This window comes from Acromyrmex echinatior, chromosome 11, assembly GCF_024713525.1.
Source record: "Acromyrmex echinatior isolate Ae372 chromosome 11, ASM2471352v2, whole genome shotgun sequence".
Lineage (NCBI taxonomy): Eukaryota > Metazoa > Arthropoda > Insecta > Hymenoptera > Formicidae > Acromyrmex > Acromyrmex echinatior.
In genome coordinates, this window is record NC_141862.1 from 12,203,867 (window position 1) to 12,218,741 (window position 14,875).

At 33.5% G+C, this 14,875-nt stretch overlaps 3 protein-coding genes across 7 annotated transcripts; 2 read left to right on the forward strand and 1 right to left on the reverse strand.

Annotated features, from left to right (window-relative positions):
- The first annotated feature begins 109 nt into the window (after window positions 1-109).
- Gabat (4-aminobutyrate aminotransferase) lies at window positions 110-5,884 on the forward strand. 2 transcript variants are annotated; one of them, XM_011053075.2, is made up of 10 exons: window positions 110-727; window positions 2,414-2,538; window positions 2,889-3,056; window positions 3,292-3,378; window positions 3,466-3,661; window positions 3,735-3,907; window positions 4,249-4,389; window positions 4,465-4,622; window positions 4,700-4,968; window positions 5,045-5,884. In XM_011053075.2, the coding sequence occupies exons 1-10, from the start codon at window positions 664-666 to the stop codon at window positions 5,158-5,160; spliced, it is 1,497 nt and encodes a 498-aa protein (XP_011051377.1). In that variant the 5' UTR covers window positions 110-663; the 3' UTR covers window positions 5,161-5,884. The 2 variants fall into 2 exon arrangements, with proteins under 2 accessions (XP_011051377.1, XP_011051378.1); XM_011053076.2 differs by having other exon boundaries at window positions 712-727; window positions 2,849-3,056.
- LOC105144266 (VPS35 endosomal protein-sorting factor-like) lies at window positions 5,471-11,656 on the reverse strand. 4 transcript variants are annotated; one of them, XM_011053066.2, is made up of 19 exons: window positions 11,426-11,656; window positions 11,056-11,363; window positions 10,322-10,409; window positions 9,866-10,078; window positions 9,633-9,792; window positions 9,302-9,510; window positions 9,088-9,218; window positions 8,793-8,969; window positions 8,370-8,714; window positions 8,190-8,290; window positions 7,932-8,113; window positions 7,709-7,852; window positions 7,449-7,612; window positions 7,222-7,384; window positions 6,918-7,110; window positions 6,694-6,833; window positions 6,471-6,632; window positions 6,084-6,350; window positions 5,471-6,000 (listed from the first exon to the last, which is right to left on the reverse strand). In XM_011053066.2, the coding sequence occupies exons 2-19, from the start codon at window positions 11,070-11,072 to the stop codon at window positions 5,914-5,916; spliced, it is 2,943 nt and encodes a 980-aa protein (XP_011051368.1). In that variant the 5' UTR covers window positions 11,073-11,363; window positions 11,426-11,656; the 3' UTR covers window positions 5,471-5,913. The 4 variants fall into 4 exon arrangements, with proteins under 4 accessions (XP_011051368.1, XP_087267254.1, XP_011051369.1 ...); XM_087411128.1 differs by having other exon boundaries at window positions 11,056-11,372; XM_011053067.2 differs by having other exon boundaries at window positions 11,419-11,656.
- An 89-nt stretch (window positions 11,657-11,745) lies between these two features.
- Window positions 11,746-14,593, forward strand: LOC105144267 (SUZ RNA-binding domain-containing). Its single transcript, XM_011053069.2, has 4 exons — window positions 11,746-11,907; window positions 12,287-12,351; window positions 12,479-12,659; window positions 13,594-14,593. Exons 1-4 carry the CDS (start codon window positions 11,863-11,865, stop codon window positions 13,783-13,785), a joined length of 483 nt encoding a protein of 160 aa, XP_011051371.1. The 5' UTR covers window positions 11,746-11,862; the 3' UTR covers window positions 13,786-14,593.
- Window positions 14,594-14,875: the final 282 nt, after the last annotated feature.

Here is a 14,875-nt window from a genome sequence, read left to right on the forward strand (position 1 = left end):
TCTTTTTAGGGAATTACATGTACAATTTTGTTACGCATTTAAATGATATAACCAATGAAGAAAAAGCCCGAAATTGCACTTTCACTTTCACCACGTGGAACCGTTGGAATTACAGTACTATTCCTGACACGAAGTACAACGGTATTCGTTGACGATGAAACAGACGTACAGACAGACAGTTGTGCAAGCAAGGACAATTTGATACCTCGCATTAATCAGCGACTGCTTTCGCAGTCGGAGCATCGCGAAAAGAGACCGATGTTTTTTTCTTTTTTTTTTTTTGCCTTCGGTATCTTTCACACGCGCTGCCAAATATCTGCTGTACGTGCTGAATTTTTTTTCCGCGCACCGGGTAGAATATTAATACTTGTGGTATTCGACTCTGAAATTGATGATAAATTCCTACGACGATATACACGAAATAATGAGTTCTCTCTCTTTCTCTCACTCTGTCTGTTTCTTTTTTCTCTGTCTCTCTCTTTCTTTCACTGAGCAGAAGCGACTGCTCGAGCAACTCGCGCCCCCACGAGACTCTCGACTGGGTGACTCTTTAAACTGGGTGAACACTATCAGCGCGTATCAGCGACCAGTACGGCTCCATCCCTTCGGCAGAGACGACGTTGCTGAGTAGCCCTTGTATCTGTGCTCTCGTCTCAAACGGAAATGCTTGTTAACAAGTATCATCGTGCGTTGAGTGGGCGGATCTCGCTCCGACAGCTGCTAAACGGTATTTATACTGCTTCATTCCTCTTCAGATTCGTATAATTCACATAATGGGCGACGAGAATCTATCCTCGAGCACGCCGCTCTTCTATCGCGGATGCTGCGTGGACCGTAAGAAAATCGATAAATTCATTCTGGCTCCAGCTGCTTCGCCGCCCCGCGAACCTTAAATCCCTACACAGAGCAGCGATCGCAGAAAGCAAAAAGTAGTGAATTAAAATAGAAATTAATATTATAACTTTCTCACAATGTATTTTTGATAGATACTTTTAACACATATATATATATCTTTATTAAAAAAATTAATTCTTCTGTTAAATTTAATTGATTTAATTTCATTCAAAAGGTTAATTAAATCAATCTTATTCAAAATCTTAAATAACAGGAAAAAAGAATGTTTATTTTTGACATAATATTGAACGTTGTAATGCTAATTTTAAATCGACTTTTTAGAAAACACAGTTTTGTGTTAACGACACAGCTTTGTGTAAACGATATTTTTGAATCTTGATAAAATGGATAACAATAAAATAATATTAATATGTATAAATAGTATTAATATGAATTAGTATTAGGTAATAAATATTTTAGGTCATTTTGAATTTTTTCAGTGTGACAAAGTAAATTAAATATAAAGTATCAACGAGATGTATACAATCCAAAGAGGATATTCGTTATAATCTCTTTTAATTTTAAACAACTAATTCTTGATTTAAAAAAGTAGAAAATTTTTTGGAACAAAAAATAAGCATTGTCAACTTTATATTACTTCACATATATTAGATTAAATTAAATTCTATGTCAATAGATATAAAGATCGTGATGTAAAGATGTCTCAGACATCAAATAGACGATCTGATATTTAAGATAGGAGAGCTCATCATTCAAACATGTTATTTCAATCAAAATCACAAAAGTTTATCATATCTTATAATCAGATATCATTAAATGAGAATTTTATCTTTTAATTCTGATTTCAATGTCTAGAGATACAAATTGTTTTTAACACAATCTCCTTGTTACAATCTCTGTTTTCTTTATTCATACTTTTTGTGCGTTTGCTTTTATGCCACGTCATTGCAACATAGTGATTTATGAGGGGTTCAAATACATAAAATCACACTGTATCAAGCAATCATCCTTAACTACCGTCAATAGAACTGATCATCAGAGTTGTAGAACAATTTAGCGAGTTAAGTTGTTTTTCTGCTCGGGTGTAGATATGTCAATAAAATCCAAAAGCGCACAAAAATTTATATGTGTAATATACACATATATGTATTTTTTGTAAAGTAAATATACAAAATGTCTCCAAATTTACGAATCAAAATTCACAGTAAGAAAATTCCAAAAATATAAAATATAAAATATAAAATATAAATTGTTTACCATTTTTCGAGCAGTAGTTTTTGAGATATAAAGATTTTCAAATCATAAATCAATTAAATATTATGGTTAAACGGCTGTTTATCTCATCTGACTCATCAGCCTGACTCAGCGCGATAACTAAAGACTATGGCATACAAAAAAATGTAAGGCATTTTGATAATACCTTTAAATTTTTTTTAGAATCTTTTTGCCGTGATATTTTGATTTTCTGAATTTCGGGACAGCCTGTATATTTAAATAAAATGTAGAAATTTGCACGTAGAAATACTTGTTCAAATATAAATGTAATATTGTCATGCAGGCATTACTACGTGGAAGAGATGCTTAACCGGTTCGATGCCGAGGGAACCTGAAGGGCCGGTACTTATGACCGAAATACCAGGCCCTCGATCGCGCAGCTTGCTACAAGAATTAAGTTCGATACAAGTACGTCAGACCCTCTTGATTCTTTGGGTGACATCATGGCACGATATTTTGTTTAATTCATCAATTTAGTCGTTTGCTATCCGCGATGATATTTTGAACGCTTTGCCTAATTTCAATCCAATAGTTCAAGTTATGTAGTAGCTTGTACTACATAACTTGAACTATCTTATCTATACTTATCATATAGAATACTTATCATATATACTTATCATATAGAATTATACTATATGTAGACTTAAATGTACACATAAGAGTAATGTACACATATGAGTAATAATGTCAAATCTTTTATAAATATTTTATAAACCAGAGACGAAATGGATTTACAATGTTGAAATCTGTGACTTCAGCAAGCGTCTTCCGTACAATTCTTCGCAGACTATGAAAAATCCGCCGGTAATTACATAATTGACGTTGATGGGAATGTGTTGCTGGACGTTTATATGCAAATCTCATCAATGCCTCTAGGGTACAATCATCCGGCGATGCTGGAGGCTCTCGCCGATCCCGTTAATCAAGTGAGTGTATAAAAGCACACCATCACGGAGTACCGTATATTTTTTTCATATATGGAATTTGCATGCTAACTTCCTCTACAAGATCACTTATACTTTAAGTATACAGTATTGAAAAGAAATTCTATTATAATAATCGAATATTCTTGATATACCTTCATATAAATTATTTTACTTTACGAAGACGGTGTTCAAGTTGTATGAAAAATAATTAATTAACGATTATGATTCTTTTCAGAGAATTATAGTGAATAGACCTGCTTTAGGTGTCTTTCCAGGAAAAGACTGGCCTAATAGATTAAGAGATGTTCTACTTAAGAAAGAGGTAAACAGATATATGCTGAAACTATAATTCATTTCCTGTATCGTCTTTTATCTTGACGTAATTGAAAAAAATTGTTATTTTGGACAGTTAGCACCACCGGGATTATCACACATTACGACAATGATGTGCGGTTCTTGTTCTAATGAGAATGCTTTTAAAAACATTTTTATCTGGTACGCCGAGAAACAAAGGCAAGGCAAACCGTTCACGAAGGAAGAGATAGAATCGTGTATGATGAACCAAATCCCTGGCTCACCGCGATACTCTATTATGTCCTTTAAAGGTCAGTCATTTGTTCGAATGAAAACAAGTTTCATTCCAATTAGGAATCTTTATGAAATATTTAATATCGATAGGTAGCTTTCATGGAAGAACCTTAGGTTGTCTCTCAACGACTCACAGCAAGTACATTCACAAGATGGATATACCAGCTTTCGACTGGCCTATCGCCTCCTTTCCAGAGTACAAATATCCTTTAGAAGAAAACGTGCGAGAAAACAAGCAGGAAGATAAGCGTTGCCTCGCAGAGGTATATCGTCAAATCTTTATTGTACATTGTGACACCAGAAGAATTAATATTTCTCACTTATTAAAAGGATCAAGCAAATAAATTAATTAGGAAAATAAAGGAGCAAATAAATTAATAGGAAAATTAAGAAAGTGATGGAAAACTAAGTGTTTCATTATCAAAAACATAATTACTGAAAAGTCAAGACTTTGGATTCTGTCTTTTACACAAAAAATATAATATTAATTTAAAAAATAGAAATGATCAATAATAATATTATAATAATATTATTTGGTATTTCTAGTGTTAAATACCTCTTTAAATGTTTCGCATAAGAAAATTAAAAAATCTTGATATTTTAGGTCGAGGAATTATTTGAGAAGTACAAAAACGAAAAGAAAATACCAGTGGCTGGTGTGATAATTGAACCTATTCAAGCAGAAGGCGGCGACAATCACGCATCCCCAGAATTCTTTCAGGAACTTCAACGCTTGATACGAAAGGTAAGGCATAACATGCAAGGTAATTATCTTACGTTATCAAAAGATATATTGCAATCTCATGTTAAAATATTTCAGTATGGAGCCGCGTTACTTGTCGACGAAGTGCAAACCGGTGGCGGACCAACGGGAAAAATGTGGTGCCACGAGCACTTTAATTTAGATACTCCACCCGACATAATGACTTTCAGCAAGAAAATGCAATTAGGCGGTTATTATCATTCGGAGGATCTGAAGTAAATCTTTTTTTTTTCAATGATAAAATAATATAAAATCATGTTTTAAGTATTAACGTATAATTACCTGCACGCAGACCGAAACTGTCATATCGTGTGTTCAATACTTGGATGGGCGATCCCAGCAAAGTGATCCTGCTCGAGACGATTATAAAAACGATTAAAAAAGAGAATCTTTTGGATAGAGTTACGTGCGTGGGCAATTATCTGTTAAAACATTTGATGGATATGCAAAAGGAACATACCAATGTAATTAGTGCAGTGCGCGGACGTGGTACTTTCATAGCATTTAATTGCCCCTCGTCTGAAGCGCGAGATAGCATCATCAAGAAACTTGCAACGAAAGGTAAGATAATGTTGTAACGTAAAATGTGAGTGCTAAGAATATCTTCAATGTTCGTATTTTCCTCTGTTCTTGTTAGGTATTCAGACAGGTGGCTGCGGCAGCCAGGCTGTGCGGCTGAGGCCTGCGTTGACCTTCACAGAGCATCATGCCGATATATTTCTGGATACGCTTCGCTCTATTTTAAAAAAATAAAAATCATCTTGACAATATCTTGTGTCTTCCAAATCAGATGTCTTCCATATTGAAGTACTCATCGGAGATATATCGTGTGATTTATGAAGTCTATAAATAATCATTATTTTTCTATGGCAGTTACATTATAAAGATATGTTACGAAGAATTTATGATAAGTGGTGAATTAATGAATAATGCAATATGACAAACTAAATGATGTAATATACAATATTTGATTGTCTCATAAGTTGTAAGTATATATGAATAGTTCGATACAAACTAGAAAATATTCAAAAAAAGTTATGATATAAATGTATTCTTTAACAAATTTAGAACAATAATGTTTTTATTGAGTAGAAATTCTTTCTACATCGATTATTTATACATTTCATATATTGAGCAGCATTTGCTATATTTGAAAAAATATAGTATAAAATGATGCTTAACAATCAATTGTATATTGTATACTAATTTGTAATATACAATACACAATTATTAATATGTAATATACAATACTTGTATATTGCATGATACAATACTTGTATATTAACTAATAATATTATATATTAACTTGTAACAATTAATTGTTATAATTTATATTCTGTTTTATCTTTTTTTTATTATCTTCTTATATATTTTTATTATTATTTGTTAATTTTGGCTTCATTGATATAATCAGACAAATTATTGCATAATTACAAAATGTCTTCCAAAACTGCCAATAAAAAATGTTTAAACTAGATCCTTATTGTTATCAAGTCTCAATGTCACTCATCTCGACATTTTCTTCAGTATTTCAGCAAAATGTTCATATTCTCGGTGATGACTCTTTTGTGTCATGTAAGCCTTTGTCTTCATCTGAAAAGGATATCCGAAATAAAGATTTTAAAAGCAAAACAATGTATAAAAAAATCTAAATCTTGATTATTCCAAATATTTACCGTCACTTTAGAATCCACCGAACCGTGTCGTTGTGATAAGTGCCACAAATTTACAGCCATGTTTGCTAATGCAGTGTCTCGTAAATCTGCACGAATAATAAAACAATTAAACAGTTCGAGTGCCAGAGCTGATTGTTTATCGAATTGCTCGGTGGATCCAAGATACTTGAGATAGCCTAAGATTTCCTCAACGATTTTTGAACATATTTTATTGACTTCACCGATAAATTTCTGATCCGATCCATATAATTTATCATTTGAGTCAACCTGAAATGCCATGTGACATAAAAATTTTAGAGATTATAATTAATTTCTCTAATTTTAAAGTATCGAAAATATGACAGTTATTTATTTGCTCTTTCAAATATGCACAAAAGCATTAAATACCTTATCGATATGATACGGATAATTTTCTTGCGCTACTGTTGAAAGAAGATCGAGTACACGTAAATATAAATATGGTTTGGTTGAGGTATTCTCCTCAAAGCAACGTTGAACCGCATTGAGCAAGCCTCTCATCAGATATAGGACGCCATGCTCTGGGCTATCCTAATATAGAACAATCTTAAAATCATAAAATTAAAAACATAGTGTATATCAATATACTTACAGGAACTACTAACAATGTTGACAAGAAATTCGATAAGTATGAGAGCAAATATGGCTGCGAGCTTTTCTGTCTTCCATCGATATCGATGGTTTTCGGCATTTCCGGAACTAAACTCAAAGCAGCTTTAAAGCAAGCATCGGCTGAAAAATGCCAATTTACGTATATAAATTAATGAAAAAAAAAAAATGTGTTAATGTTAAAATAAAAATTAACTCAATTTACACCTTGGCCTAGACATTGATTTAAAAGGGCAACCTGTCCAGACAGTAGATATAATTGAAGGCGTGTATGGACTAGAGTTAACGATGGTATAGTAATGAAACAGAATGCAGCACAGGCACGTACAAACGCTGACGTTCTTCTCGTGTGATGACCACGTACTATCTTCCTAGTATCAACTGATAATCTATTAACGCACTAAGCGCAAATAAAAAAAGACTTTATTACCGCTAAATCTTTTTTTTTATATATCAACAAAAGAAAAAATCATTTATGTATTATCAAGTAAAACATATATGTATCACATACTTGCACAAGTTGTATATGAACGCTATCAAGATTAGGAAATGCTGCCCTGGCCTCTACGTAAAAACTAAGCTGCTTCTCAAAATCGCGACCATAATCTACTCGTTGCACTAGTCCGCATATTAATTGTCCGATCTGTCGTTTCTCATCTTCGACGGTTAGAGCACTGCAATGATTTGTTTTTTAGAGATCAAAAGATAAACTTTAATCGTGAAATTAAATTGATGTACCTAACAGAATCGTGCATTATTCTCGCAATAAACATCAGAGCGTTTATAATAATAGGATCCGTAATAGGTCCGTTTTGCACACTCAATCCTTCTATGACAGTTTTACAAACTTCAACCTTAACACTTTCCTTGTGAAACAAATCGATTAGAGGTAAAAAATTGTCCTACAAAACGTCAAATAATTTGTAACAGATCGAACGTCTTAAAATTACGTGAATAAATATGAATAATATGTGCGTTATAATAGCGCGGATAGTTACCATAGCAAGCAATGATTCAAAATCTTGTGTGTGGGCAACTATCTTCTCAATAATATTCTGCAATTGTGAATAATAATTTTCGAAAGCTTTGTTTGGTCGTAGCCGATCTATTACTTTGCCGAAAAATAAATTTAATTCAATTACCTATAAACATAATATGTACAATAATAATTTAATTTCATATAAAGTATAATTAAATATTATTTGTGCAAATATAACTTACAGAAAAGTGTATAACAGTGAATTGAATCCAAATCTCGACGCAATGCATGAATTTGTTGGGATCTGTGAGGTCCGTTATGTACTTCCATATCACATTAAGCACCGATTGACAGTCTTCTTTCGGCGGAGATTCTCGTACAAGACATTCTCCCAAACTCCGATATAAGAGGTATTGAGGATATCCTATTATGTTAAAAAGAGAAAACGTAACTTAAAAATGTTACTATATTCTCGACTTCAATTTTTTAAATCTCAATACCATCGTCTTCACTCGCTACTATTAAATTCACAAAATCCATAGCACGGGCTGCAATATAAGTAGGTTTAAATGCAGTCAACACTGTATTTAATAATAATGATCTGAAAACATATACACATCGATTAGATAAAAGTTAAAAATTAAAGATAAATTAAAAATATACGTTTAAAATATATTTACCCGTTCTCTTGTTTTTTACAACGAGATAAAACCTCTTCGAAAAGGCTCTCGGGCGATGTCGCCACTAAAACCTGTACGATCCAATCCAAAGCTGGCGAATATAAATTAAGATACGAATGAAGGGTAACATTTTGCTTCACTATTTCGTTTCTCACAGCGATCCCAAATAGCTGCTGATACGTAAAAAGAAAGTCATACAGGTTTTCTCTCACAAATTCGAAGTCTGATGTTTTGTTCAACGCCAATCCCACACGACATAAATAACATCTCGCGTAAACCGCTATCAATGGATTTCCGATACCTCTTATCATACGAGTTATACGTAATAAAGCAGTATTAAATTCACTAAAATGAAAAATATTACTTTAATATTTCAATCATCATATTATTACAACATTACGAATATAGTGACGAAAGTCATACCTAGTCGTTAGAAAACTGTAAGATTTTATTATTGCCATTTCTACATAAAGACGCGGTACTAGTTCCCGTATTGAAGCTATCTTGTAAAACCAATTCCGACACGTCTCCTTCGCGTTCTCAGGAACCATGTCGGGTGTAAAATTATCAGGCAAACTCGTGGGTACTTTACTTCCTGGTCTAAGAAAAAAATATTAATATCAATACTATAAATAACGTTTGTAATTGCTCGATAAAAAAAAATATAAACTACATGCAATTAAAAAATAAGAGTTTTCTTATATAATATAATAATTACTTGTAATACTCAGCCTTCATTTTCAATCTCTCATACACAAGTTTTCCAAAGATATCCAAAATATCTGTGATGAGAACAAACTTGCTCGGATAAAAAGCCATTACGGATATATCTACTAATAATTTGGCACACTGAAATAATTTAACATTAATTCCTAAATCGTAAGTTCTTTTGTTCCAAGTTCTCTTATAAAAGCTGATAAATGTGTCAAAACCTGTATTGCAATTTTGAGCGCTTTTACTCTTTGGTCGGAATGCCATGCTTGTACTAGTTCGTTGTTTAATTGTTCGATTCGTGCAGTGTATTGTTGTTGCGACAAGTCCAACATTTGCCGAACAGAACCTTCCTCAAAATCGTCTAATTGTTCAAGTCGCGTTTTTACCTTGTCGACCATTGGCCCACTCGGCTGAACTTTCACTACAACTGTGACGAAGCAACATTGCAGCAATTTAAAAAGTTATTAATCAATAAGCAATTTAAAATAAATGATACTGTATTTTAATATTCCTTCACAAATTAAATTAATAATCTTTTTAAAAAGATACCTTTTTCACCACCTGGTAAGAAACTGGTGACAATCGATAATTTTTCAGAGGTGGTATATTTACTCAGTATAGCGGAACGTCTAACAGACCATGGTTCTACCAATTCCTCTGCTGTGTCCTTTGATTTTTTACCCGCAGGTGCAACATTAGAATAATCCCACTATGACGCAGATAATATAAACTTAAGTTATAAAAATAATAAAAACGTAACTAAATCTAAATAAATGTATTACTTCATCTGCAGCCATTTTAGAGAGAGGATCCAATTCTTCTCGAGCAAATTGTGTAAGAGGATCAGAACCGTCTAGGGAAGGATGATTCAACAATGGATCACTCAATAGATTTGCAGGAATCGATGCGTGTGTTGGTGTAGGTGTTCCAGTGGAGGAACTGGTACTTGTACTCCGCAATGCACTTCGTCTAGCTGCGCTACGTCCATCGATTAGCTATATAAGAGTAAAAAATTTTCTATCAAAATTTATTGTTCATACAAGATAGAATACGAGATAGAAATTGAAACATTAGATCTGTTCGTGTTTAAAATCTCCAAAAATGTTTGTATTTAAAATGAGATAAATACATATTCTGACATTAAAGAGAGAAAAAGCGAAGTTACTGAGTACAAAAAGTACAAATAACGCGAATAAATCTATTTATAAAATGGTATTCCAGTAACAGCTATTTCTTACAGTGATTACAACTGGTTTTAAAGGATGCTCCATAGCTTCTTCCAGGTATGCAAACTTTACAATCCCATATTCCATGGGTTTCGATATCCTGCAAGAAAATTTCTTTTTTGTATAATATCATTTTCTTGTTAGAAGAAAATCTTATTATTACAATAATAGTATCATCTGGAAAACAAACTAAACAATATATAACATTATATCAATGTTGAAGGCTGCTTTTCTTTTAGGAGATATAATATCGACACATATATCATCTTTATTATTCATTGAATGCCAACAATTTAAGGATAGAGTCATGTTTGTGTCGACTGTGTCACTAAAGGGAAAGCAACCAAAAGGTATATTTGCTATGACAAAATTACATTTTTGGAGCTTGAAGTGAGATAGATATATGTTTGATGAAAGCGAGAAAGAAAATTCTAAGAATAAAAAGCGGATAATATTCTATTATCTAAAATTCTCAGAATGAGTCTTGTACTCTAAATAATAAAATCTCATTCTTAAAGATTGAAAATTGAAGTACTACTTCTTAAGACAGGTTCAATTTTCACTTTTTAGAGTGAGATTCCACTCCAAAGAATTTAGAGAGTGCTTAACAATGTAACAACATGTTATGTACAACATGTGTCATCTTATAATTATATTGTTGAAGAATAACAATATCGATGTAATAATACTGTTTATGTTCTGCAGACAGAAATAATAGACACTTGAACGAAAATAAATTTTCTCACCATTCTATCTCCGTCATATTTTCCACTCTGAGATACTTTTCTCAAATCAGAAGTAGAACCACACTGTGTAATCCGGTATCACGCCGATATTGTACGGTTCATCATGCGGCTTCAGAATCTGACGTTAAAAAGCTGACACCCGACCCGACATGGAGTCCAATCAAACGTCAACTAATCCTCGTGCAAAGTCAGGCAAAGTACGGTGTGGTCAAAGCACCGACCGAGCTGAGTCCCACATGGATATGGAACGAATTCGTCCATCATGCAACACGCTTATTGGTCGCCCAACGGGAGTTTCCAGGAGACTCCTATGAGTTCTAGGTTGTTAATATAGATTAACTTTAATCTTAGTTTATAACTTACTTTTTACCTTTTTCCAGTTCGAAGAATTAAGTTAAAGTTTGTCTACACTGATAGAAATAAAGTAAAGATTTTTCCAAATCCTGATCACCCCGAAAAATCATTTATTTCCGTTAACGCGGTTTCGGCCTCACGAATCTCCGGTCGACGGGTTCGCCTCGTAGTGAATTCTGAAGCATTTTGGAGCAACTCCGAGCTCGTGGAATTCAATGGAATTGCTCAATGAGAGTCGAAGGTTTCCAATGAACTGCCAATTCTGCTTATTTGAGTGCCAATCGCGACGCAGGGCAGCACCGTCCCCAACAACGTCCCCAGAAATCCGACCACGGGTGTGCTGTTCTCCAAATCTCCACTCCAGTACTCCAGTCCTCGCAGCACACCACAATTCGCACGCTGCACGCGAGTTACGGGAAAAATTTCTGCGGAAATTCGCGACGCATCCGGGCCATGGACGAAGTTCTCGAAAGCTGGGAGCAGATTGAGGAATCTGGAGTAAGACACATCTCAAAATTTCGTTTTTCAAATCGGAGTGTAAGACCGAACGGTCTTGTGTTAACCTATAACCTCTTTCAAGCTCCGGAGTTTCCGTCGACGATGAGAAGACTTTCCGCGGTTTGTCGTTTCGCGCTTTCTCGCTTTGGAGCATCCCGACTATCGCGCTTGTATTCTTCGTTGTTTTTACATCGCGATCCTTAATTTATAGATTGATTCACACGAGTTAATCGTAGTACTTTATGCTGCCATAAGGACACGTTTTTGTACAAAATTCTTTTCCTAAAATTTCTTTTCACTCCCGTTCGATCTCGTTCATAGAAATTATTTATCATTATATGATATATAGAAGAGAGATGAAAATTCTGATGGTTTTTAGGCACTTGACAAAAAACTGGAAGCTCTTCGGTTGAACACAGTGGAGGAAGAAATAGAATCTTCTAGGTAGGTTTAGGTGAATGTTCTTGAATTTGTTTCTCCTTCATGCTTTTAAGTCATTTAAATCTTTCTGAAGAAAATATTTATAATGTACAATGTACAGTTTATGTATTTAACAATATTTTGGATATAGAACCAGTAACGATGCCAATACAAGGATGATTATATTAGGGGAAGATGGCCTTAGATCTCAATACGTACCTCCAAAACCTATGGTAAAGATATTAAAGAGACCTACTGCAGATTCACGGGGTAGCGGTGATGGTCCATTGAACGATGAAAAACCTAAACAACCTATTAAGTCTCTTAAACAGGTATGTAATTTAGGATGCTTACCAGCAAGAGATACACATGGTGAATTCGATTACTTCATTACATTAGAAGTGCTTTAGTAAGAGACACAATAATACATCAAAATACTGTGAATTATTTATATTATCTTTGTTTAATATTTGCGAACAAGGAATGTTTTCCATTCAGTGACACAAACATCATCTTTTTCGACATTCAAAAAGTAACAAAGATAGAATGACTTTCCATTTGTCACCAAATGAAAAGTATCCAAGGATGTGTAATAATTTATTGTGTTATACTGTGTCATCTGTGTCTCTTGCTGGAAAGCATCATCTATTAGTACACATTAAAAACTGCTTTGTATAATATAAATGCTTTGTATAATATAAATCTAAGTGAAATAATATAATCAACTTTGACAATAAAATAATATATGTGCCTTCTGTTAAATAATGCAATGATATCATTATTGAGTATTTAATCGTTTAAAATATTTATATACATAAATACTTTTACATTTAACTTGGTTAATTTAATGTATAGCAGCTTAGTATGGGTTAGTATAATGCAAGTGAATTCGTTAAAGACACAGTGTAACACAATGAATTGGAGACTCTATAACAGACTCTAGCCACAAATTTTTTATTGGCCCATCATTTTTGTTAACTTCAGTAATTAAATTAGAAATAAAATAATATTTAGAATAAAATAGCATGTACAAAAAGAGACAATATATATCCTTCTTTCTTACTTTTTGTTTTGATAAAATTGTGGCCAGACTCTGTTATAGAATCTCTACAGTGAATCATTTGATTTTTATTTAACGTTGCAAATAACCAAGATATAATGATTCTATGTTATATTGTCAATCATCAGAGTTTCTTGCTGGAAAATCCTTAATTTGTCCATAAAACTGTACTGTCGAACGTATGAGAATGTAACGAATTGTCTTAGCGGGAGCAAGAATATGCAGAAGCACGCAGGAGGATCCTGGGAGAAGAGAAGAGTCCAGAAGAGAAGACGATGCAGGAGATTAACAGAATTCAGGCAAAATCGAGCACGCCGAATGGCAACAATTTTCCTAGCAACGTCGTTCGTATGCCTGCCGGCCCGGATGGTACCCGGGGCTTCAATGTACGCAGGTAGCGCGTCTTCCGACTGACTCTTTCCACCCATCTTCTTCCTCTCCTTCCTACTCACTGCCATGGGGAAGGAGAACGGCTATGAGGCCAATGACATAGAATAATGCGCTCCCAACTAGAGCGAACAAGATATTCTCGGAGCTGCGTCCTGCGAATTGTCATCGTGCGTAGACGCAGCCTAGCAAGGATTTCAAGAGAAAATGGACTTATTCGAATGAAAACGAAATGTCAATGCATTCTGTTGGTGCTCTCTTACGTGACAGATCGAAAAATAGAAAAAAAATAGGAAAATAATTATATTTATGTTTATATATGTATATATACTTGTATGTATGTACATGCACGGTATAATTATTTTTCTATATATTTTTTTTCTATATATTTATAAAACGAAATTGCAATTCAGATATAATGGGATGGAAGCGTGGATTTGTTACAAAGAAAATGAATTGCTTCAGTTTGTAAACTTGTATAATAACTGATAACTGAAAGTATCTAACGTGGATTGTGTAATAAGTATCTTTGGATTGTGTAATAAAAGAACTTGTATATATACACATTATTATTATATACACACGTAACAATTGTATTGCGATATGTGAATCATTTTGTTATTAAATCAAAGATACTTTTAAACAGAGATACCTTTCATTGACTTCAATTTCAATATAAATGTGATATAGATGTAAAAGAGGAAAACGCTATTTTACAATTTTTTATGTTGAATTGTTTAGAAAAGCGCAAATATATGTATAATTTATTGAATTGTTTGTACTGATAAGTTTATAAAAAACATATTTCAATTACCCAAATTTTTGTGCCGTGAGGCACTCATTGTTTAAATTTTTTTGAACGTTACTACACCGAAGTGCCTTCTTGAACCTTCTTGAATAGTTATTAAGCATTATTGAGTCATGACTCACGAATGTCTAGACGTGGATTGATGTGTGGATGTAATTATCTCGTGTGAAGAATTTCTCAATTCCGAATTATATCAAAGATAAATTTATTGTGTAGTAACCGTTCATGATAACTGATGATAACGTTCTACGCGTGCGTATATATCTACATATGTGTGTGTGTGTGTGTGTGTG